Source organism: Nicotiana tomentosiformis, chromosome 3, assembly GCF_000390325.3.
Source record: "Nicotiana tomentosiformis chromosome 3, ASM39032v3, whole genome shotgun sequence".
Classification (NCBI taxonomy): Eukaryota; Viridiplantae; Streptophyta; class Magnoliopsida; order Solanales; family Solanaceae; genus Nicotiana; species Nicotiana tomentosiformis.
In genome coordinates this window covers 97163358-97189967 of record NC_090814.1, presented here as the reverse complement: position 1 = coordinate 97189967, position 26610 = coordinate 97163358, and the positions used below count along the sequence as shown (strand labels likewise).

Genomic DNA, 26610 nt, shown 5'->3' with positions numbered 1-26610 from the left:
GACCTATAAAAAATTTTAGAAGTGGATTCCGACCCCGATATCAAAAAGTCAACTCCCCGGTCAAACTTCCAACTTAAACTTTCTATTTTTGCCATTTCAAGCCTAATTCCACTACAGACTTTCAAATAATTTTCCGGACACGCTCTTAAGTCCAAAATCACCATATGGAACTATTGAATTCATCAGAATTTGAATTCGAGGTCGTTTACACATAAGTCAAATTTCTGGTCAACTCTTTTCATTTAAGCTTCAAAAATAAAAATTATTCTTTTAATTAAATTTCGTATCTTCTGAAAATCAAACTCGACCACACTCGCAGGTCATAATACATATTACGAAACTGCTCGAGACCTTAAGTCACTCAACAGGGCATTAATTCTTAAAACGACAAGTCAGGTCGTTACAGTAACTGACAAAAAAGTTACTATAATTTATCGGGAAGAATGCAACGAGGGCGTTTTAGTATGAAGGACGATATTGTTCAGGAAATTTTTAGAGAAATCAAATAGTTTAAGTAGGAAACTGACAAAAATATGATAGTTTAGGGATATTTTAGGGTATTAAATTGGTTGGTTACACAAAGAATCAATTGGAATTAACTAATAGTTGCATAAAGTGTAGTAGGATTTGGGAAGTCACTATCATATTTTTTTGTCAACCAAATAGCTTAATGGATGTTACTATTTTAAATTCTCTTTCAGCTCCTCATCATCTAATTGTTGAAGGTAACATAACAATTTTATAAATAGTGTAACAATTTTCATACATTAGCTTGTTGTGGACGTGCAACCTAATTGTATATCTTTTTTGCAAGGAGAATTTTGACGTGGCAGACTATTGTTGTTTACTAGTCCGCAAAGACTATTTTCTTTAATTTCTTTTTAATCTAAAGACGATTTTTTCCTTTAAATTCAAGATAAGGAAAATGGAAATGGAAGGGAGGGATAAGAAGAATTGGAAGGTTGGTAAAGATGAGTAAAAAAATGGCATTGAATTAGGATACGCAAACTTAAAATTCTCAGCGCGTGTTGTATTCAAGGGTTGCTTCAGGACTTTAAAAAGCCACAATACATACGCCAAGAAGCTCAAGTTGCCAACAAAAATAGTAGAAGCGAAGTCCCACATACATACGTCAAGAATCCCAAGTTGCCATGACAACTAGTAGAAGCATCAATCATACACACAAGTAAAAAAACAGCAGTCAAGATCCGTTTGTGTGCATCTCAATTAATTTTACGAAGGTATCTACTACTTCTCACCAGCACATGTACCGAGTAACTCTATCAAAGGCTTAATAGAAAATCACCTATATTTTTTGTCTCCTTTAAAATTTGAACATGAGAACTCATGGTTCTCAATCAACTCCATTGACCACTAGGACACACCCTCATATGCATATACCGCGAATAATTAAGGCAGAGTTTGATCTCTCTCTCTCTCACACACACATACATACATATATATATATATATATATATATATATATATATATATATATATATATGTATTAATAAATGGTCTAAGAATATCTCTCGTTATACTATTGAGTTATCTATACCTCTGCAGTCATACTTTGGGTTCAAATATACCCCTCATTTAAAACGGAGGGACACGTGTCATCGGCCTGTTGGCCAATTCTAAATATCTCTTAATTAATTAAAAAGCAATTTTCTAAAATAATTTTTTTTTGTTGTAAAAACTGAAATATTTTTTACTAAAAAATGAAAAAAACGAAAATATTTTTTTTTCAGTTTTTACAAAAAAACTGCTTTAAAAAAACTGAAAAATATTTTCTAAAACAATATTTTTGCAAAAACTGGAAAAAAAAAACTAAAAAGCAATTTTCTAAAGCAATATTTTTGTAAAAACTGGAAAAACTGAATTTGTTTTTACTAAAAACTGAAAAAATCGAAAATATTTTTTTCCAGTTTTTAGAAAAATATTGCTTAAAAAAAACTGAAAACTAATTTCTAAAGCAATGTTTTTTTGTAAAAACTAAAAAAAAAAACTGAAAAGCAATTTTCTAAAGCAATGTTTTTGTAAAAACTGAAAAAATAAATATTTTCTTCTTTTTTTCTTCTTCAGTTTTTAATTAAAAAAATTCAGTTTTTCCAGTTTTTAATTGCTTTAGAAAATTATTTTTCAGTTTTTACAAAAATATTGTTTTAGAAAATATTTTTCAATTTTTTTTAAAGCAGTTTTTTTGTAAAAACTCAGTTTTTAGTAAAAACAAATTCAGTTTTTTCCAGTTTTTACAACAACAAAAAGTTGTTTTAGAAAATTACTTTTTAATTAATTAGGAGATATTTAGAATTGGCCAACAGGCCGATGACACGTGTCCCTCCGTTTAAATGAGGGGTATATTTAAACCCAAAGTATGACTGCAGGGGTATAGATAACTCAATAGTATAACAAGAGATATTTTTAGGCCATTTTCGAAATTACATGATATATTTGGACCTTTGCAGTGGCAAATCATCCATCACACATGTACTACAAAATTGTTAAGTACCAATTGCGTGGCCAACTTATAGCGTCGTTGCCTCGGCTTAGAGGGATCGTTAAAGGATTGAAAAATACAAGTACAAATTGGAGATTGCATATCTAAGTTGATTTTTCAATACTTAATGTAAACTCCTCTATTCCTATCTAGTTGTAATAGATTGTTTCATTAAATTACTCAAAATGCACGAAAAATGATCCAAACACTACTGTTATCTTCATCTGAAAAGGAAACAACAGGTGTGCAGATTATTTTAGATTTTGCCTCATCACTTCTAAACTTGCATTATACATATTATTATTATTATTTCATTAGGCAATGCAAATCACATAATTAAATTCAAGAGGATGAACTACAACAGAGACTTTGCTCCTCCTTTTCTTCCAAACAGGGATAGTAGAATACATAGATATTAAGACAATACATGCTGACAAGCAGCTGTATTTGTTTGTAGCTCTAAAACAACATTAGGCGTGCCCTCGTTACAGTTCAAAGAAATACAAAAGAACTCAAATTCCTTCGTATGCCTATTAGTCGAGAGCACGCCTATGCCTGCCTACAGAGTATCTTCATAAACAGATAAGTTGTTAGCAAACACGACTTCCTCACTCGATGTCATCAATCCAGTCACCATATATCTTACTAATTTTATCTGGCCCTTTCCATTTCTGAATAACCCTATGGTCAGAGGGCCTTTGCACTTGAACGCCTGGTGCTGAAATCGTTGAGGGCACCATACTTTCTGTTGTTTTTAAAGAACCCCCTCCCTGCCTCAAGTCTGGAGGAGTAGATAGAGGATCTTTGCCTTCCATCTCCATAAGTCCACCACCAAACTTGTGCAACTCTGCCCAGAGAAGACGGCTAATATTAGCATCAGATTAAATATCCAAATAGAATATAGTGTAAAGTCCAGAACCCAAAGCTATTGATGACGTCTTTTTAAACGAATATCAAGTCCAGAAACCAAATAAATTTGAGAAGAGTAGTTCAAATTGGCAGGACATTTATGAGTATTAACCTCTGGTGATGTAGGTTGTATAGATGCAGAATTCTCTGAACTATAAACAATTACTAGTTTATACAGGTCTCACTACTGGAAAATCATAGCCATTATTTTTTCAAAGAAAGAAAATCATAACCAGTTCCAAGTACAACTACAACAAGTTGAGTCAACACTCAACTGCTTCCTTGGTCTTCGAAACTCAAACGGTTCTTTCAGCACCGCAAGTCTAGTGGCAGAGTATGTAATTTATAAATGACATACCAAAACCCTCTTCCAATTACACACTATACTAGCTTCAGTGTGAAACATTGACACCATATGTATGTATCTTATTACAGTACATTTTTCATTTAAATTGGCATCTGATATAGAAACTGTGAAACTACATTCTCTAATTTAGTTTTGCAATCCATGCAGACCACCACAACCAATTCCAATGGAAAAGAACAGGTAAAAGCTATTACAGTATGAGAACTATCCAAAAGTGACTAGTAGTATATATTTAAGAATGAGGGGCCATGTTAACTATTAAAGCGCATTCTGTTCTCCTGGACATGGAATGCCGAAACTACATTCTCTGCTTTCCTTTTGCACCGACCTCTCTCAAATTTGTACTTTCCCTTTTCATATCTAAAATTGAATATCCAGATAACAAAAGATGAAAAAACAATATCTAAAATTCCAAAAGTTATTCCAACTCTTCTTCAGACAGCACTCTGTTCAAACTAAAGTCACAAGTTCCTATTCAGTCTTTACTGAATAAATCTGCACGTAAATTATTGCCGTAGGACATGAGATACTCTATAGAGAGAACGCTAAATGGTAACCTAAGGTATAAAAAATTACTTCCATTAACAGAAAACTCCTGCCTGTTACAGCAGAATTTATACCATTTATTTATTCCGTGGTAAAACACACTGTTAACCAACTTAGGGTTATAAAAGCACTGATGGAAATGTAGACATTCCCAAATTCGAATACTTGCTTAGATCACCTTATATTGTTCATTTTTTTCTGAGAGATCAAGCGTAAATAACAATGCATAAAAACTAAATCTTCATTTCTTAAAATAGTTAATTTATTTCTTGTAAATTAATGAATAAGTGCTCCAATTTCTTTCACAACAAAAGGATGAAGCTAGTTGCGAATGCAACTTGCAAGCCAAGCTTTGCGAAAGTGGAGCCATGACACCATGAGGAGTATCACTCGCTAACATAATCACTCTCATAAATAAGATGCAACTTTGGACAATCAAAAGATCAGACACCTTTAAGCGTTGACACAATTGATTTCATAAACTTCAAAAAATAGTCAACACTATTTCATAATTTGTTATAAGAGATTTTATTTAACGTGTTTTAGCTAAAACTCTTTTATTCTGTTATAATGTTTCCATTCGTCATCCATCACCATTCTTTCTAATGATGATATCACTTTGTGAGCATGAGTCTCCATAACAATATGTGAAACAAATTTGTTTCAGCAACTTGCAATAAACACATCTGAATGCTTTTAAGAAAAAAAAAGTATGCATCATGTCATGATTCACCACAAAATTTTTCAAATTGTTCACTTAACTAATCATATCTACTATCCATTGTAGTTTACAAAGTGAGCTAATATTTCGGACGGTTGACAAATTCTTTTTAATACTGATGGATGATGAATGGAAGCACTATAAGGGAGATAAGGAGTTGATTGGTGAAGTGAGTAATCTGAAATATTTTGTGGTGAATCATCATGGCGCATGCTTTAAGCATTCATATTTGTGTTTATTGCAAGCTGTTGAAAAAAAATTGCTTCACATATTGTTATGGTAACTCGTGCTCACAAAGCGAAATCATTAAAAAAGGTAATGGATGATGAATGAAATGCTAAGGGAGATAAAAGAGTTGTAGCTAAAACACGTGAAATAAAATCTCTTATAATGAATGGTGGGATAGTATTGACTACTTTTTGAAGTTTATGAAACCAATTGTATCCATGCTTTAAAATGTCGAACTTTGATTGTCCAAAGTTGCATCTTGTTTATGACATGTGGGATACAATGATTGAAAAAGTGAAGATAATTATCTTTGAGCACGAGGGGAAGGATCTAATTACCGGTCAATCGGATTTTTTTGACACAATTCAAGAAATACTTATGGTTAGGCGGAACAAGAATAATATCACTTTACATTGTATGGCATATTCATTGGTTCCAAAGTACTATCATGAATCATGGATTCAAGATGAAAGCAACGGTATCCAGAGATATGCTCCCAATGAAGATAGAGTATTTCATTGAATAGGACTAAAAATGCAAATGAATTGAATCAAGTATTGTGGAGCATTTTGTAGTGGGAGTGATTATTTTAGTGACCTTAATGTGATTGCAGCTATGATGTATGAGGAGCCCCTTTCTTGGTGCGCAATCATATTGCCTCTGCTCCACTTTTGCAAAGCTTGGCTTATGAGTTACATTCGCAGCCAGCTTCGTCCTCTTGTTGTGAAAGGAATTGGAGCACTTATTCATTGATTCACAAGAAATAAATTAACTATTTCAAGAAACGTAAATTTACTTCTTATGCATTATAATTTACGCTTGATCTCTCGCAAAAAAGAACAATGTAGAAGTGGTCCAAGCAACTATTGGTATTTGGATATGTCAATATTTCCTTGATTTGATATTTTCTTTAGTAATTTATTAAGCATGATAAGTGGGTTTCCTTTTTCCATAACCTTCTAATATTTCTATTCATCTTCATTTTGATGTTAACTTAATTGAACTATTAACAGATGAACCCTAATCAGAATTTAGCAGCAGTAGTCTTTGGAGAAGAATACGAAGATTTGCAGGTAGTTGAAGAGATAGAGGAAGAAAGCTATGAGTAGAAGCTAGTAGGCTACCAAGTGTCTAATTTGAATATGCTTATCAGTTTTTTATTAGGTACGTTCAAATGTTCATTGTTCTTGGTGGATATTGAGATTCTAGTTTGGTTTGGTGGTTATGTAATTGAGTGATTTTTGAATAACCAAGTGTTGGGACAAGTGTGCCTCTGTTTATGACAACATAAATCTTATATTTTAAGATTTCAAATTCACTTCCTTTAAGTTGTCCCGTGTTTACATTTACATTACAAGTTACAAACTCCCTCTGTTCCATTTCCTATGACATTATTTCCTAAATATTTCGTTTAAAAAAGAAAGACATCTTTCTATATTTGGAAACAACTTAACTATAAACTTCTAATTTTACCCTAAGGGATTGTTTGGCTCAAACCAGGTTATCCCGGGATCATAACCAATAGATAATCCCACCTTCTATATGGGATGGATAATCCCATTATTTTGGTATAAATTTTATCCTGGTTTTAGCTAACACTTACAATCAAACACTGGAAAAATCATCCCAAATTTTATAGTGGGACAACCCCCCTAATCCATGTAACCAAACGGCCCCTCAATGAGAAATTTCTATAGGCACACAAATGTTATAGCATGTTTAAGGGCACAAGTTTCAATGGTCTTGTAGCCACACAAATATTGTGACATGTTTAAGACCAAAAATTGTAAGTCTTTCTTTCTTAAACTCACTGACGAATAAAACTAAGTCACATAAATTGGAACAGAGGGAGTACTTTATTTATTTTAATTACCAAAGACAAACATGGAGTAAGATCAAGAGCCACCTGATTCTTGGATCAAAAGTAAATTTTCTTTCGCTTTATGTCTAATTTTTTTAATTATATCTTAATATCTAGTTTACTATTCCTTTCATTTCAATTTAGACGAGGTAGTTTGACTTGGCACGGAGTTTAAGAAGAAAAAAAAAAATTGAAACTTGTGGTCTTAGAAGCTTAAGGGGTAAAAGCTTTGTGGGGCCATGACATTTGTGTGGTTAAAAAAGCTTCTCATAAGGGTAAAATGGGTAAAATGAAGAGTTTAAGGTTGAATCCAATTGTAAAAATGTGTCATTCTTTTTGGAACGAACTAATAAGGAAAGTGTGTCATCTAAATTGAAACAGAGGGAGTACTTTATTATTTAAATTGTGGGAGAATGAAGAAATCCTGCAATCTTGGAGTGTGTCTACCTGCCCACAACTTGAGAACTAATAAAAGACTGAATTACTACACTCTACAAGTTGCATGCAAGTTTTCCACGGAATATTGTCATAGCTCTATTTTTAAAAGTTTGAATTAGTTTTAGATCAACTCCATCACTCATCTCTGCACCTGGATCCATAACCCCGTATGTTAAAATTTAGACCATGACGAATTCAACCTCTAAATCCGCACTCATATGAGATATCCGCACTCGCAAGGGATATAGTTACTTGTATCCGAGCAACATAGGTCTACGTAAAACATGGCTAAACCATGCCAACTGACTTTTTCTCCCCCCTTTTTTTTTCCTTTTTAATAAATCAAGAATGACTTTCCCTCGATTTATCATCTGTATGTGCTACTTGTACATTTTTTATGTTATTATTTATAATATTGTCTAAACTTGTATAACCGCAAATCCATCTTAACATTATGACACACATCTTGTGTGATGAGCATTTTACACCAAACCACAATTTAACCAAGCAGATTAATATCCAGAGAAAATTGAAATCGACAAGCATCAACTTGCAGCACTCTCCGTATACAGTAAAATCACAACTCCTATACCAACAAAAATAAACAAAAAATGCATTCATACCTGCTGCTCCATGAGCAAAATGACACTTGCTGCCAAAAGGGCAATAACCAGTGGTCTCCCACTTATTACAAATTCTTGTCTTCCAGTTTGAAGGCTTCAGGTTTGCTCCAGCAGCATTATCACCGAATCCACCAACAGTGGGAGTCACACTTATTGCAACACTCTCTCTAGCTCGAGACTGTTCATCGTGAAGGAAACTGCAAGTATCTCCATAAGGACATCCTTCTTCAGTGTAGAACTTCTTGCAATGCCTCCCTTTAAAGGACCTTTGTGTCTCAATACGCAACTCGGGAGAACTCACAGTTGGTATCTGGTGCTCTTCTCTTGATTCCAACATAACTCCTCCTCCGCGCTCACTTTCATGTTCAGCTACTATCTCTTGCCAATTAGGTGGCGGCTTGCGCAGCTCCTCTATGCCATGCGCAAAGTTACAGTTATTAATATAAGGGCACACCCCAGCGCGGAACTTGCAACACAATTTAGTTTTGAAGAACATCTTTCCGATTGCTTTGGAGCGATTAGTAACGTGTGAATCTGCGCCCTGCGAGCTCCGTGACTTCTTTTGGGGAGGCTCACTCCCAGATCGATTGGAACTGGAAGGGGTTTCGGAGGAGGGGCCATTGCTCCAAGCTCTATAATCATCCTCAGTAGCCCAAACAGCCTGGTCAGAAAAACCAGGACCCCAATTGTCAAAGCCACTACCATTGGAAGTGCTATCGGGCATCATATTCCCTCCAGCAAAACTAGCTTCTCCCATGAAATCCATGAAGAAACAGACCCAATATGCTCAAAACCACCAAAAAACATAAAAAATGGAGGGATTAGACATACAAAAAGAGCAACAAATTTAGACTCTTCCAGATACACCTCTCGGAATAAATTACCCAAAAGAGGTAAAAACAGGACTAAGAGTACAGAGAGGGGAAGAACCACTTAAAAATAGGAACTTTTTTTATTAAAAACAACAGGGAGAACGTTAAAAATTGGATCTTTTTACTTAATGAGCTCTAGACCCATCAAAATATGTGCTCAAAGGAAAAGAACACCTTCAGTAAATTCGAAGCTCGATGCCCTAATTCAAATCACTCAAAGAAAAAGGGCAAAAAACATAGATAAAAGCAACAGAAACTTAACCAGCTAGCGCTCAAAGAGAATGTCAATTCAAAAACCTTAAAGAAAGAGAACCCAGAAAACCCCCAAAATAAGAAAGCAAATACAGGAAAATGAGGAAATAAAGATAGTGAAAGAAAGCGGTATACAAAAAAAAGAATTACTAGTAAAGAAAAGAAATAGTTGAAGCAACTTCAGATCAGGAAACAAATCTCACACTAAATTTGTTACAGCAACCGCAAGAAGCAAATGAGAGGAGTGGTTATTGACCGACAGTTAATTGGTAGTAACTCCGAGCGATGTTATTTATCACTGAAAAAAAATAGATTTCTCCACCCTGTCCATAAACATTTCAGGTACGGTGTTTGGCGCGGTGGTCCGAACGTAGATTTTTTAGAAGCATTAATTGCAAAAGCTCCTCCTCACATTTGTTTTCCTTATTACATATGGTTGACAAAATTATAATGTTCTCCCTCACTTTTTTCTCTTCTTATTTATGAACAGTTATTATTGCAAACAAAAAAAATGTTATTTTTAAAAAAAAATTATATAATCTTCTCTTATAGTTGATGAAATATTAGATTTCTTGATTTATTTAATTATTTACGATGATTAATTAACAACAATAGTTTGTCGCGTCTTTATGAATTACAAAAGTCTCCTTGTTGTTGACGGAAATATTAAAGTTCCCCTCAAATTTTGGTCGATTAATTTAAGTAGGAAGATAAGTTATAAATAACATTTGTTTATATTACATAGCCTACTCTATGGTTGCGATAGCATTTGTCACGTCTAGTTTGATTTAATGTATCCTTTACGCAAAAGTATTAGTAGCATTATCTATCAACTTATAGCCAACAACATTGTTGGTTTTCCTCATAAGTTCACTTTTACCAATGGGCAACTTTTCAGTTTACTCTATGCTTATAATCTAGATTCACCCAACAAATGTGGAAAGCTGAAATACTGCCCCAAACTCATTTACTTGCTTGGCCATTGGAAAACCTGAGAGCTTATTATGTCTACTGAGATAATTAAGGTGTACAAGAACACAATTGACTCACCTGGCTAGTACAGATTAGATCAGATGAATATCGAGGAGAAAATGCTGTGTAGTAAGGATTAACTAATGCTATTAATGTAAGGATGGCATTACACATTTTATTGTGCGACTCAAATTTCAGTGCTCTGTGACTAGAAAATGAGATTAGCATACTCATGGTATATCATTAGATAGTACCATGATATGACCCCAACCATTGCGGAGATCAATCCGCATACGCAGGAAACAGATGTAAAACTGAAGCAAATTCAAAGTCCTTAAAATCTTTTACTGAATCCATTAAACCAATGACGCGAATAATTACAATGAATATCATCAATGTACAAAGCTCAAGAGCTAAGAATGTGAGAATAAAACTAACGCGATAACCACTAAACTAATGTCAGAGTTCACCTTTCGAGTATTACAAGCTGGAGATCTGATCGGAACCTATATCTGACCAAAAGGTTGAGTCCCTGCAGTGGGATGAAAATGACTCCGCCAACCCAATAGCATCTTCGTACCCTAAGCCTAGTACCTTGTTGCCCTACCACTACAGATGCAACCTTAGCTGCTACGGAACCCATGCTTTTCAAATCAGACACGCCCCTCAATATTTCGTACAAAATACCCGATGCATAAGCATCCCCTGCACCACAAGTATCTATGGGCACGCATGGTGACGGAGGCATAAAGATAGCTTTCCCCTTCACACGAATGGAAGAACCTTTAGGCCTATCTGTGACAGAAACTAAAGGGACGAAATGGCCCAGGTACCTTGTAGCAGAAAGGGGCTTTCATTTGATGAAAAATGACAGAGCTTCGTCGCTGTTAGCAAATACTATATCTGCATAATTTTCCATGATTTCCCTGGCCGAAAAATGTGGCAAATAATAAGGATAAACAACACAGGAACAGTTGAAGAAACAAAAATTCAGGATCACTATGTACATGTCTAAACAACAAATTTTGGTTTCTGACTTGAGTTTTTATGATAATTTCAGCAGACTGTTAACCATTAGCAGACTTAGCCTGATCAATATAGTCCTGTTGATATTTAGCTTAAAGTATGTACATTTATATGCATATCGCCTCGCATTTTACTCATGTTTTGTAGATTTCGGATGTGAAATGTAATGATTTGTGCTAATTCGTGGTGTTTTATGAGTAGGAATCATTTGGAGGCAATATGGGACGAATGTGCGAGATTGGAGGCAAAAAGGAGCGAAATGGGAAAAACGACACAGGGTAGCGCCCAGGCTAGCACGGGGAGCTACCTGTGGCGCAGAAGCCAGAAGTGAAAAAATCCCAGTGCCACGGCTAGCGCCCACGCTACCCTGGGCGCTGGTGACGGGATAGTTCTTTTAGTTCCCCCAAGACAAGGTTATTTCGGTCCAATACCCCCTCCCCTCCCCCCTAGACCTACCCAACTCGTATAAAAGCAAGACTAAGCCTATTTTGTGGGGGGGGACGCCACTTTGAGGAAAAAATACACACGAGGAATATCCGGGAGCGATGATATCTAAGTTTTCTTCATCTTTTCTTAGTATTCTCAGTTATTCAACACTTGTGAATTTGTTTTGATCTTATCCTGAGTGGCTAAAACACATAGTTCTGAGGTTGTGATTTAGCTATGAATATTGTTGTTTGACGTTGACTTAACATTGATTACAATTTGCTAATATATGGTTGTTTCTTCGATTCTGCGATTAATTGCTTAATTGTCTGGCCAACAGTTAGGTTTTACTTACTGTCTATGCTATGCTTGGGAAAGCAACGTCTAGATTAGAGAAGATTGAAGATGGCATGATCTTAACTCTGAGTTTGGGGGGAGATGGATTTGTGTGGTTAGGATAGGAATATACCTAGTAACCATGCTTAAATAAATATCGTAATCTTAATGCGTTTTTAATAGATTGATTCCATAGGAATATATGCGTTAATCTATTTTGAATAGCCGGGTAGTAATTCGGGAGAATACTACGAGAACAATCATTCGATTAATTAGCAACCATGAGTAAATTGTATGAAAGGGAAAGTTAATTAGAACACAATAGGATTGGTGAATCGATCACAACCCTGGAATATTCGTCTCTACTGAATACACAACAACTATTTTGTTGCTTGTTTAATTAGTTACTTGTTAGAATTATTGCTTAGTATAATCACTTTTGAACTCTGATTGACTCGACTGAATAATAATCTTGGTGAAACTCGTGGGTAATTAACACAAGTCTCTGTAGGTTCGACACCCAATTTATCACTTTATTACTTGTACGACCACGTATATTTGCGTGTGCGTTTGGGAGCAACAAGTTTTTTGGCGTCGTTGCTGGGGACTTGAATATTGACTACTTTCTAGCTTTTACTTTAGTTGTTTATTTCGTCAAGTCTAACGTTTCTTATTGGTTGCTCTGCTCTCAGGAACTTTGATCGAATGCGAAGGGTCAAAAGCCAGGATAGACATCAAGGCTTTGACCCCGAACCTGAGAGAACATTTCCCAGGAGATTGAGGAAAGCAAGGGACGCAGATAATCTTCAGGCACTTGTTCAATTACCTGTGAACATAGCAGAGGAGTAACATACGATTGTTCAGGAGGTGGCGATGCCCAGCATTGCTAATGTCACTTCCAGTATTGTGAAGCCCAGAATCACTGGGCACTTTGAGCTAAAACAAAGCATGATCCAGTTACTACATGTGAATGGGCAGTTTATGGGTCTTCCACACGAGTATCTACAACAGCACATCCTGAACTTCTTGGAGATTAGTGATACTTATATCACTAACGGAGTCACTCCAGACTATGTGAGGCTCATATTGTTCGCGTTTTCTCTATTGGGCGAAGGAAAGCAGTGGTTGAAGGCGGAACCAACTAATTCTATTACATCATGGAATGATCTGGCGAGGAAATTTTTGGCACAATTCTTTCCTTCATGCAAAACTGCAAAGATCAGAAGTGAGATAGCCACCTTCAAACAGAAATCGGATGAGTCTCTATATTCAGCTTGGGAGAGATTCAAGGGGCTGCTCAGAGATTGTCCTCATCACAACCAGACAAATTAAGTGTTAGCTCACACCTTCATAGAAGGCTCCATCCAGAGACAAAAATTGTAGTGGACGCTGCAACGGGAGGTCAAGTGTTGGATAAAAGCTTTGATGAAATTTATGCCTTATTGAACAAATTCTCCAAAAACAATCCTGATTGGCAAGGAAAGATGGACAGACACAGTGCAAATATCTGCGGGGGTTCTCGAGTTAGACGTTGTTTCTGCATTATCGGCGCAGGTTGCCACATTGGCCAACCAAGTCAATAACATGACCTTGGTTATTAACAAGCAACAGGCTCAGCCTCAGCCAGTGCAACAAGTTCAGATATTTTGTGAAGTATGTAGAAAGGGTCACACGAGTGACTTATGCCCAGCTAATCCAAAGTCTGTCTGTTTTGTGAGTAATGCAAATAGGGGCCAGACAAACCAGTATGGGAACATTTACAATCCTAACTGGAGGAACCACCCAAACTTCTGCAATATAGACCACCACAGGCTGAACAACCTACAAACTCGACAAGTCACATTAAGGAGATGCTAAAGAAATTGATGGCTGATCAGCAGGCCCAGACAGCAGCCCACTCTGCAGCTATTCGAAATTTGGAGAGACAAATGGGGCAACTTGCCAGTGCCCAAAGTACTCGACCAGTTGGAGCTCTTCCAAGCGACAGTGAGGTTAATCCTAAGGCATCTATTAATGTTGTGTCATTAAGGAATGGGAGACAGTTAGAAGAAGTCCCATCGAAAAAGAGAAAGCAAGTGACCTTTAATGAGAAATCGGCCACCATAGAAGCAGAATCGGAAAAAAACAAGGGAGTCAGAGAAGCCAGTTGAAGAGGCGGTGGCAAAGCAACACCCACCATTAGTTGCGAGGCTACCACCTCCGTTCCCTCAGAGATTGCAAAAAGTGAAGGATAATGCTGCTTATAAAAAGTTTCTTGATATTTTGAAGCAGATGTAAATCAATATTCTGCTGGCAGACATCCTGCAAGAAGTGCCCAAATATGCCAAAGCTATGATACCACTTGATGGCGTCCTCCCGAACTAGATCCAAATAGGGCCTTGGACTCGATGGTGCTCTCCTCCATCCGTCGGCAACCTGCTTCCCTTTAGCTTGTCGAGATGACCCTTCCCCTTGCTAGCGCTTTTTAGGAGCGGGAGCAGTGGTTGAGGACTTCCTCACTCCTTTGCCCTTGTTCGCACCGTCATGAGCCATATCAACCTACAACACAATAATCATGAATGTGAGAATGAATCAAGAAATCCGCTTAAGGTTATCGTGAGAGTCAAAGATGACCCCACTTAAAACCGAAGGCTCTATGTAATATACTCACAATATTTGTTTAAAGCACGCAAGTGTTGCACAACAAGGCGATGGGTACTCAATACTTCCCTATGCCACACAATCATAATTCATTAACTATGCCACACAAATCAAGTAGTCAAACATGCGAAGTGACTTAGCCTTGGTGCAAGCAAGTAACACATGGCCCTCAATCTCTACAACTAATACACTACACTAGCTAATTCTAACAAAGTGATACAACATACACAATACAAAATAAATGGTGTAGGTGGCATGTGAACATTAAAGCCAAGCTTCGGATTATGTAAAACCACCCCCAAACACCCCACACTTGGCCCGACATCATATATAACTACACTCAGCTACTCAGACTTCACCGGTGCACAATTTACTCTTTCAAACATTTTATCAAACACATGGTGGGCATTAAGTGCATGCAACTCAATTCAACAATGGTGGAACGTGATGGCCCTCCCAAATTTCAAACGAAGTAGAGGAAACAGTAGTTTACTACTCCGTATACAACACAACAACCAATTTCATTGCACAATAGGCCACCCACTATAGAAAACAAGTTCTAAAGAATCCACTAATGGGGGAATTGGGTTTGGGTCGTTTGGGATGGGGGAATGGGGAACATAACCTACAAAATAAAACAAAAAGGCAGAAGGATGGAACATACCTAGATGATTGAAGAGAAATGCAAGGAAGAAAACAAGAAAGTTGAGAGAAAGAGAGAGATGCGTCTGGAGAGAGAGCAGTGAAGACGGGGAGGGAGAGACGGGTTAGGAGTTAGAGTTATTTTTAATTAGAGGGGGAATGGGAATGGGTATTAGGAGATGGGTTAAGGGGTTAGTAGAAACGGGTAAGTGGGTCGGGTTTTATGGGTATGAGTAATAAAAATAATAACACAACAAAAAACCAAAAAAAAGAAAAAAAAAATTACCTGCTACCCCCAGCCCAGCGCGTCGCGCTAGGCCTGGCGCTGGGAAAAAGTTTGTGTTTTCTGCACCACAAGTAACGTTGGGTGTTATTTTCCCGTTTTTCTATTTAGTTATTTTTTTGAATTCTCCGATCCCCCGGAGCACTCACTATATCCATTTTACATATCCCACACCATTCTACCTATGATTTCTATGCCTACAAAGAAAACAAAAACTCTAATCTACTCTAACTAAAAAAATAATTGAAAAGCTAAACTATGAAAGCAATAAATATTGGGTTCCCTCCCAAAAAGCGCCCGATTTAATGTCGCGACACGACGCATGGCCTCGCTTACTCATCAGCGAGTATTACTTTGAACTTCTGATGATCAATGACAGCCTCCCAATAGTGCTCGACTCTTTGCCCATTCACTAAAAAAATTTCTTTCGCTGTTTAAAGCGCGCAACTCAAATGCACCATAAGGAGTGATGCTCACCACCTCAAATGGACATGGCCACCTCGATTTTGTCTTCCCAGGAAATAGCTTAAGCCTAGAATTGACAATAGTACCTTTTGGCCCGGTTCAAAGTGACGTGACTTAATACGCTTGTCATGCCATCTTTTTGTTTTCTCCTTGTAAAGCTTAGCATTTTCATTAGAGTGCATCCTGAACTCATCTAACTCATTTAACTGCAAGAGCCTCTTCACGCCCGCGACTTCAAAGTCCATATTCAACTTTTTAATTGCCCAATACGCCTTGTGTTCAAGTTCAACCGGCAGGTGACATGCCTTCCATAAACAAGTTTATACGGGGATGCCCCAATTGGTGTTTTGTATGCAATTCTATATGCCCACAAGGCATCATCTAACTTTGCAGTCCAATCCTTCCTGTTCACACTCACTGTCTTCTCTAATATCTGCTTTATTTCTCTGTTGGACACTTCAACTTGTCCACTTGTTTGCGGATGGTATGTCGTGGCAACTCTGTGGTGGCCCCATATTTGACTAGAAGGTTATTCAACAACCAGGGGCGGCTCTAAAGGCTAGGTCACTTAGGCCATTGCCTTAGGCCCCCAAAATTTGAAGGCCCCAATTTACCTTAAACTTTTATTATTATATATTATATAATTTATATAAATAATTATTATAAAGAAAAGTGTTACGGTATATATTTTTGCTATTTGATTGAAGTTATTTTATACCAATAAGTTCATAAACTATGATAATTTTCTCATTCATTAATTAGTATATTTGTTTCACTATTCAATTTTAATTTTAATTTTTTTATATAGGAATTAAGTTATATATATCGACAACCGAATGAATTTCTTTTACAATCTTCTCTGAAACTGCATGAACACAAAAGCATTCATGCACCGATTTTCTTTTAGTGTAATTCCACATATTATATTAGGTTATTTACAATTTATTTTAGATATTTACCAATAAGTACTAATTAATAGAATGAACTACAATTATCGTTTAAATTGATCAGAAGGAGTAAATATTTTTGATAGCGTCAATGCTCAAAACTTAAGCTATTACGTTATGTATGTTTATTTCTTTTTCTTGATTGTGATGATAGATTGTGATGATAGCCAAATCAAAATTTTCTCTTTGAATTCCAGACCTCAACAACCGATAATCCACTTTATTCTTTGTGCTTTTCTTCCAATTTTTTTTTTGAAGTTCGCTATTTTTATCTTAAATGATTAATTTGTTGTTTCGAAAGCAAATTTGTTGTTAGTGTAAAATTTTATAAAATAAATTTGAGGGCCTCTCAATATGGTTTCGCCTTAGGCCACAAGATCCATTGAGCCGCCCCTGTCAATAACCGATTGCAGAAATGTGTCCCTTCATCACTAATCAAGGCACGTGGAATCCCAAACCTCGAGAATATGTTTTTCTTCAAAAAATTAGCTACCGCCTTGGCATGTTGGTTGGCAATGCGGCCGCATCTACCCATTTTGACACGTAACCAACCGCTAGCAAGATATATTTGTTTCCTCTAGACAATGGGAACGGTCCCATGAAGTCTATCCCCCAATAGCATAGTCACTTGCGTCGCACATAAGTTCAAATGGTAAGGACCAATCCGTTGCCACAATAATGGGGGCAGCCACCAACTTCTCTTTGAGCTCCTCGAATGCCTTCAAGCAGGCTTCATCAAAATTGAAGGTCACATCCTTTTCAAGCAACCTACACAATGGAGTAGCAATTTTTGAAAAATCTTTAATAAAGCGTCTATAGAAACTCGTGTGTCCCAAAAAACTCCAGACACCCTTCACAGAGATGGGTGGAGGTAATTTTGCAACCGCCTCCACCTTCGCCTTATGAACTTCAATGCCACTCTTTGACACTCTATGTCCAACATGATGCCTTCTTGTACCATAAAATGACACTTTTCCCAATTTAGCACTAAATTTGTTTCTTCACAACGGGCCAACACCTTGCCCAAATTCTTCAAACAGTCATCATAAGAAGACCCAAAGACTGAAACCCTTGGTTTTTCTTTGGGGCGTCGGTTCTTTTCCAAGGGTGTAGCTTGAGCCGGGTACTTTGTTTTTTTTAGGAGTAGGATAGGAAGAACAGAGTTGCTCTAAGGTACCTATTGACAGGTTTGGTGCCGGCACATTAGGCAATGACATGCGCTCTGTCTTCCCATACATTTGATTTGAAGTGTGATGCCTGAGTAAAATAAATAGCCTACTTGTGACGTCTTTTCTCAGTTGTTTGACTTGTATGTCACCTAGTGCAATATTGCTTAAAATTTCTCAACTATATGTGCTTGCTTGACTTGAGAGTTGAACAGAACCGCCTTGATTGACTCATGTGCAATGTGTGTGTGAGGAATTATGTTATTATGTGCTATCCTGTGTAGTCTAGAACTTGCCCCGTGTGTTAATCGAAGCAAAATCATTAAATTGTGCTAGTCTAGGAGATGATGTAGGTAGTTCTTTGCTTGATCATAGATGTGCTTGTCGCTTACAAATAAAAATTTTCCGTTGCTAGCCCTTTGAGCCTATAGACCTTTTTGTTTGCACCCACATTACAAGTCGTATCCCTATTTTGTTCTTAATTTGAGCTTGTTAAACCTTTACATCCGAAGGCACTTAGTCGCTAAAAAAAGTAAGGTGAGAGATTGGGAAGTAGCTTTCGAGTGGAACCATGGAAGGGCCCTTAAGGTGCACTAAATTTGTGAAAAAAGACCACTAGCCGATGAACCTTAATGTATGGAGTGTGTGTAGAAGAAAAAAAAAAGAGAAAGAGAAAAATTTCAAGAAAAGAAAAAAAAATAATACAAATCTATACTATACTAAAAGCACGAAGGCCTTTTGCGAAATTGCGTTCGCCTTTTTTACCCTTAAAAAATAGAATTCACCCTGGTAAATTAGTCTTTTTGATTATTTTTCTAATATTTAAGAATAGTCATTTAATTAATTTCCTAATATTTAGGAATAGTTATTTAATTAATTCATACTTTTTAGGAATAGTCATTTTATTATTCTCTTTCTATTTATAATATTTATTTTTCAATTCCTTTCAACTCTAAAATTTCAAGCGCTTTCAATTTACACTAATAAAGGTTCCTTCACTTTCAACTCACTTTATACGTAGGAGTATATGTAGGAAAGTTTCGTTCAGTTTTAGGATTAGGAGGTTTTCAGTACTACTTTATTACTATATGTAGGAGCTAAATTGGTTTTTAGTTAATTTTGTATCTATATATATATAACTATACTATTGTAAAATTTTCCTATTACTTATGTTAATTCCATCAGGATATAAAGGATTTTTTCATAATTGTAATCAAATTATAAATGATGGACATTTTGGGTTAGAGCAAATCTCATGTGCTTTCTTAGGATCTCATAGAAAGAATCCTCGACATTAACGGAAAAGAAGTCCTAGACATTAGGTATAACATTTCTTCAACAAAAAAAAACAATTTAAAACATACTAAAACAAAAATGAGCTAATAGTAAGAAATTGAATAAAAAAATTATTTTCTTCAACATTGAGAACAAATAATAAAGTGTTTGAATGAACTAATTAGCATAAGAATCCAATTTAAATGTTTTCGAATTTTAAAATATATTATATTAGTAAAATTATTTTTCACGAAACTCTTAGTATATATATAAATTTGTTTTCCAGATTTTCAAAAGGAAGAAACAAGATATGTATTTTTATATTTAACATGAAAGATATTATAGTTACATTACATAGTTCAAATAAGATAAGAATTTATATTAGGTAAAATTTTAATTGATTTTAAAGTTCTAAATATTAGGATTCCTACAATGTTCGGGTTTAGGAAATATATTTAATAAGGAAAAATTTATTTAATTTTCAAGTCCTAAATATTAAAAAATAATTAAATAATAATTTTATAGTAAAATCTATTTTTAAAAAGTAAAAAAATTGATCAATATTTCACGCATGAGCTTAGTACTTTTATAATAGTATAGATAGATTATAGATTTATAATCGGTTATAGAGTTAAGACCAATTATTTTATATAATTTAATTATATTAGTAAAATAAAAAATAAAAATTGAGGAAAGTTTTGTGAAAAATTATATTTGATTATCCGGGCATATAATAACATGTCCATTACTCTTTAGTCAAATGCTCCTTCCAGAAAGTTTATGTACCAAAATATAAATAAACATTGTAATAAATATTATAATTAGAATAAATTATTTCAATATTTGCAATTATTATACTCTTTATCTCAACATCAAATTTTAGAAATAATTTTGAAATGATACTAAATAATTGCACGTCACGAAAAAACACACCTCCTAATCTTACTAATTCGTGCTAGTGGGAATATAGAAGTGCATAATTGAAAAAAGGGGCTATTTTGTATATGGTTTGTGGCGAGTGAATTGGTTGAGAAGAATATGTGCTCGATTTTTGAATGTAGTATATTAAAGTGCTTAGGAGGGTTAGTCACTATTCCTAAATGTATCCTACCCATCCCTTAGCCTACATTATAACCCATAAAGTCCTAATTGATCCTAGACTTGGCTAGCTTAGATTGGTAGAGATGTACACTACGGGCAAGCTTATGGTACGACCACGGGATGCACATGAATTCTTTGTAAGAGCGAGCGACTTTTGTTTAAATTGTGTGATGTCCTTAAATTATGTTCAAAGTCATACTTGAATGTGGGGACTATTCTATATTCACTCTTGTGTTTGTTGGTGAGGGCACATGATCTCATGACAGATTGGTAATGTGTTAACTTCTCTTGTTGGGTGAGTGCGTGAATTGATGGTGCTTAGTGGTAACGAGTCGGCTCTTGAAGTAGGGTGGTTATGGATAGGTTGTTTGAATTGATTGAATTGAAATGTTTATACTTGGGCATGTTTAAAACGGGGAGAATGTGAAATTTGCATGTTCATGCTTGATTGCCGGTATCGATCACAGTCAAGGGTAGAGTGTATGATTAAAAATTAAATTGCTCCTCTCTAGTTGAGATGTGTAAGTTGTTGGGGTGTAGTTAATAGTCCCATTACTCGAGGACGCGCAAAAGTCTAAGTGTGAGATGTTGATATCTAGATTAGAGAAGAATTGAAGAGGGCATGATCATAACTCTGAGTGGGGGGCGGATTTGTGGTTAGCATAGGAATATACCTAGTCACCATGCTTAATTAAATATCGTAATCTTAATGCGTTCTTAATAGATTGATTCCATAGCAATATAGGCGTTAATCTAGTTTGAATAGTCGAGTAGTAATTCGAGAGAATACTACGAGAGAAATCAGTCGATTAATTAGCAACCATGAGTGAACTGTATGAAAGGAAAAGTTAATTAGAACACAATAGGATTGGTGAATCGATCACAACCCTAGAATATTCGTCTCTACTGAATACACAACAACTATTTTGTTGCTTGATTAATTAGTTACTTGTTAGAATTATTGCTTAATATAATCACACTTTTAAACTCTGATTGACTCGACTGAATAATAATTTTGGTGAAACTAGTGGGTAGTTAACACAAATCTCTGTGGGTTCGACACTCGATTTATCACTTTATTACTTGTACGACCACATATGCTTGCGCGTGCATTTGGGAGCAACACCTGTGCCAAGACATAGCATGAATCCGCATGGACTTCAGTTTCCACATTGAGGATCAAAGACTGAGCTAAGCCTAGTTTTCCATATTTTCTTTTCTTCTGCTTTTGTGTGTGTGTGTTTGGGGGGGGGGGGGGGGGTGTTCAGCTTTATTATGCAGATGCAAGATAGAAAACAAAGTTTTACCAGTAATCATCATAATGTCTCTCAATGCAGGACACATCTGATGGTGTGATGCCAACTAATGCTCCACTCTTGCAGGCTTCTTCGAGACTTTCGAAATTGTCTGACTGTATCAGGAAGCTCAAACAAGTATCCTTCCACAACCAATATATTTGTTTTAGTAATTGCATCAGCTAAGCATGGGTCAAAGTTTATAAGTTGAAGTTAAGAACAATCCCACTGGAAAATAAATTGAAAAATATACCTGATGTTAGTGGTCTAAAAAGAGCATAAAGGCAGCAATCTGAAGTCCAGAAATAACTCCACTGCTGTATCAGGGCAACAAAATTGAAGGATCACAAAGCAGAATCATGCATCAGCTGAAGACAAAGACTCTACCACATTTATTGGGACTAGCTGCTGCTAAAAAGAGATGAAATGATGTAATGGAAGAGTTATTTACAAGAGAGTACTTGTGACAGTCGATGCTGCAAATAGATAGCCCTATGAAACCAAGCGACAGTATCCACTAGCCTAGTGCCTTCCAGAGAGTCCGCATATCCTTTCTGAACAACAGAGATCTTTAATGCAGCTCCATCCCACCAAACCTCATTCTTTATGCACGCGAAACCGCATGGTAGAAAGAGTGCTGATAGTAACTCCTCAACAAGAATATGCTTGTGAGTTGTCTAAATACTTGCTAGCTTCATCTCCTTCAGTAACACCTGCAATATGCTATGCATGCTCTCATTCTGAGGATGTGAGGAGGACCCAGCCAGAAATTCATGCACTACTCCGGCAATGTTAATCCAACTACATCCTGGCATCTTTGCTACTCCTTTTTCCTTCATAGACAACCTCAGTCGTGAAATAGCACTCCAGCGTTGATCACTGGCATATGTATTGGACAACATCACATAGCCAGCAGAATTGTTAGGGTCCATCTCAACAAGAATGGATGAAATAATTTGGGCTAGTTCCAATCTGTTATGCAGCATGCAGCCACCAAGTAAAGCTCCCCATACAAAATTGTTGGGTTTAAAAGGCATTGAGGTAGCAACTTGAAGTGCTTCCTCAACATAACCTACTCGAGCGAGGAGATCAATATAACTAGCATAATGTTCCAATCTAGGAGCAATACAAAAACATTGGCTCATTTCCTTAAATATCTGACGGCCTTCTGCTGTCAAACCTGAGTGACTGCAAGCACATAACAAACCAAGGAATGTTCTAGCATTCGGACGCAAATTAAGCTCTAGCATTTGCGAGAAAAGTTTTAACGCCTCCATGCCTTTACCATTTATTGCAAGACCCATGATCATAGCATTGAATGAAACAACATCTTTAACAACCAATTGGTCAAAAACATCTCCTGCTTTCTCTAAACTCCCGCATTTAGAGTACATATCTATCAAAGCAGTTGCAAGATTTGCATTTGAAAGTAAAAACCCTTTTTGCCTACTACCTTTCATGTACTCATGAACCCACAAACCAAGGTACAAATTACCAACTTGAGCACAAGCTGAGAGCACATTAACCATCGTCACATGATTGGGGCAACAACAATTAAGCTCCATCATCAACTGGAAAAGACTTAAACCCTCCAGCGCACAGCCGTTCTGAACATATGCGCCTATCATAGCATTCCAAGGAAGCACACTTCTCTTCCCATCACCAGAAATCTGTTCAAATATTTCCCTACTCTTATCAACCTTTCCCCACTTTCCATACAAGTAACAAAGAACAATACTAACCGAGTCACATCCAGAACTTCCTAAATCATACAAAAAGTTCCCAACCCATTTCTCAATATTTGACATATCAAGTTTTGAACATGCAGATAACACACTAACCATAGTATCATTTTCAGGGATCAAACTCTTATTTACCATAGATAAGAATTGACACAAAGCTTCCTCAGACAAACCCAACTTGGCATACCCAGAAATCAAACAAGTCCAAGAAACAACATCCTTATCAGGCATTTCATCAAACAGCTTACGCGCAGAATGCAACTCTCTCAAACTCCTAGCATAAACACCTAACAACCCTTTACAGAGAGATGGTTCATCACCAAGACGCAACTTTAGAACAAGGGAATGAACCTGTTGAACATAATATGAATTCCCAGAACGAGAACAAGCTTTGAGAAGGAATGAAAAGGTCAACTGATTAGGCAAAAGGGACTGATATCTTAACTTGTTAAAAACCAAGAATGCGTCAGTGAAATTTCCCTCTTCACTAAGAACCCTGATAATGGCGTTGAAGGGGAAAAGATTGGGTTTTTTCAACTGGCCGCGAAGTACCCGGAGGGAAATATTTGATGGGTATTGACCAATAAGGCGGGTGGCAATGAGGTTATCTTGGTGAGCACCAATACGGAAAACCCGAGCATGGATTTGTAGAAGGTGATTATGGGGAATGCAGCCTTGTAAGAGGTTGGAGAGAGATGAAAAATCGGAGAATGAGCGTGTGAAGTTGAAGCAAGAATGAGCTATGGACTTGGATTTGATGAATTGCATGGTTTGTGCCATGGCGTATGCTTAACTATGCGCTAATTCAAATCACTCAAAAGAAAAAGGGCAAAAAAGGATAAAAGAAAAAAAGGAAAAGGTTCACCTTATACTATTTGAATATGATCAATTTTACCCTTTGTTACACTATAGGTCCAACAATACCCTCGAAGTTATAAAAGTAGATCAAAATTGCCCTTCAGCCGTTAACTCCTCCACCGTAGCCACCACCAGTCTCACGTGGCCTAAGATTTATATGAGGTGGATGTCACCTTACACCTGACCACCCAACACCATTTTATCCCCTCCTCCCCGCCACACACTCTGCTTTCTCAACATTATAAACTCACCTTAATTCATCTACAGGGAACTATGTTTTCTTCTCTCTTCAAAATTAAAACCTGAATCCAATTATACTTCGAATTATCTAAAGACTACAATCAACAAATCTGGGATGTGAGAGGACAGACGTTGGATTATACCCAAATGGCTAACGTTGTTGCAGAGATAGTAAGAGAAAATTTTGTACTTCAATTTCCAAGAATTCTTGCGTCTTATTTCTAATGTTTATTACAAATGGAAGAAGCTCGTACAGTGATTATGCTTCTAGCATTAGCGAAAATTGAAAATCTTTCGTATGTTGAATTCTGTTGGAGAAGCTAAAAACGAAGAAATCAAAATTCTATTTGGTGAACTTGTGAACGAACTTGGATAATGTATACGGTCGAAATAGATTTCGGCCTTCGTACGTTCGATCGAGTTCGAACGGTAAGCAACCGGAGTGGGATTTTGGGATGAGTTTCGAAAGTAGTACAAACGAGCCTCGAGTTCGACGGCTAATCGAGGAGTCGGCTCGATACTTTTATCGAGCCCGTGACCAAATCGATCCGCAAGGTATTGCTTCGAGGTCAGAAATGCGCTACGCCCACCTCGGAGGTCGAATTCAAGCCAAAACCGAGGGCTCGACCCAATAACGAGTTCGAGCCAGTGTCGAGCTCACAGACAAGAGCCGTTACAACCGCACTAAGAGAGAGAATCTTAGCGGGAATCGAGGAAGAGACAATTCATCATGGGTCCTCCACTATATGCTTTGTTTTATTATAAATAAAGTATGATCCCTCTATTATAAAAGGGGAATCCTTGTAAGCATACGGACACCGAGAATACACTATAACAAAATATCACTTCTCATATTGAAAGATATCTCCCTATGCTTGTTTCATTTTACCTTATTCATTCTTTTGCTCACTATTCCCATTCTCATAGCCAAGAATACACATATTTCTATTTCTCTATACGATTTATATCAAATTGTATCACATATCCTTAGAACCATACACAAATTTAACGTTATCTAATTTTTCGGGTAAACAGTTTGGCACCCACCGTGGAGCTAAGGATAACAGTTATTGTTTGATATAAATCTGCAGTACACACCAATTTACAACTTCGAATCAGCAATGGCTTTACCTATCGACCGTGAAGCCGACCTTCAAGATGAAACCAACAACTTAGTACCCGGGGCCGGAAGGCTGCTTGACGATGGCACTGAGGCCCGAATCGAAGTACCCGAAATTCGAGCCGAAGTACCGTTAGATGTCAATTGGCAAGTGGCTCTTGAGGCGAACCAACGTTCCGAACCGGAAAAAAACATTCAGGGCGGTACTCGATCCGTAGCTCGAGACACCCATAAACGTGGGGGAAATCGGAGTCAGCTTGCGCATGATCTTCGAGATGTTACAAGCCCAACAAGTAGCGATAGCTCAGTTGCAGAGCCAAACTCATATACAAAGCATGCCAGATCCCAATTTGCTTCGAGAAATCACCCCAGAACGGAGCCCGCCATAGTGAAATCAAACGAGCAAGAATCGGGGACCACTCCCGAAATTTCTAAATTGCTCGAGGAACTCACAAAACGAGTCGAAGCCAATGACAAGAGAATGGAAACGTACAATGCCAGGGTCGATCAGATCCCGAGAGCTCCACCAATGATAAAAGGGCGGATTAGAAAACATTCATACAAAAAGCCTTTTCCCTCGAGTGCGGCCCCAAAACCAATCCCCAAAAAATTTCGTATGCCCGAAATTCCCAAATATAACGGTACGACCGATCCTAACGAACACGTCACCTCTTACACATGTGCCATCAAGGATAACGATTTGGAGGACGATGAGATCGAATCCGTGTTGTTGAAAAAGTTCGGGGAGACCCTCTCGAA

General features: G+C 36.8%; 2 protein-coding genes and 1 non-coding gene across 11 annotated transcripts; all 3 read right to left on the bottom strand.

Moving 5' to 3' along the window:
* Window positions 1-2851: 2851 nt before the first annotated feature.
* On the bottom strand, window positions 2852-9738 carry LOC104113322 (zinc finger CCCH domain-containing protein 12-like). The gene is made up of 2 exons (XM_009623452.4): window positions 8194-9738; window positions 2852-3347 (listed from the first exon to the last, which is right to left on the bottom strand). Exons 1-2 carry the CDS (start codon window positions 8957-8959, stop codon window positions 3109-3111), a joined length of 1005 nt encoding a protein of 334 aa, XP_009621747.1. The 5' UTR covers window positions 8960-9738; the 3' UTR covers window positions 2852-3108.
* An 888-nt stretch (window positions 9739-10626) lies between these two features.
* Window positions 10627-25179, bottom strand: LOC104113321 (pentatricopeptide repeat-containing protein At2g29760, chloroplastic-like). Of its 9 annotated transcripts, none has more exons than XM_070197309.1 (4): window positions 22145-25179; window positions 21904-22034; window positions 14254-14615; window positions 10627-11215 (listed from the first exon to the last, which is right to left on the bottom strand). In XM_070197309.1, exon 1 carries the CDS (start codon window positions 24411-24413, stop codon window positions 22569-22571), a length of 1845 nt encoding a protein of 614 aa, XP_070053410.1. In that variant the 5' UTR covers window positions 24414-25179; the 3' UTR covers window positions 10627-11215; window positions 14254-14615; window positions 21904-22034; window positions 22145-22568. The 9 variants fall into 9 exon arrangements, with proteins under 9 accessions (XP_070053410.1, XP_033516447.1, XP_070053411.1 ...); XM_033660556.2 differs by having other exon boundaries at window positions 14416-14615; XM_070197310.1 differs by having other exon boundaries at window positions 10627-14615; window positions 22145-22208; window positions 22343-25179.
* On the bottom strand, window positions 13293-13399 carry LOC117280809 (small nucleolar RNA R71). Its single transcript, XR_004511392.1, has one exon. It is a non-coding gene; the product is annotated as a small nucleolar RNA R71 (small nucleolar RNA).
* Window positions 25180-26610: the final 1431 nt, after the last annotated feature.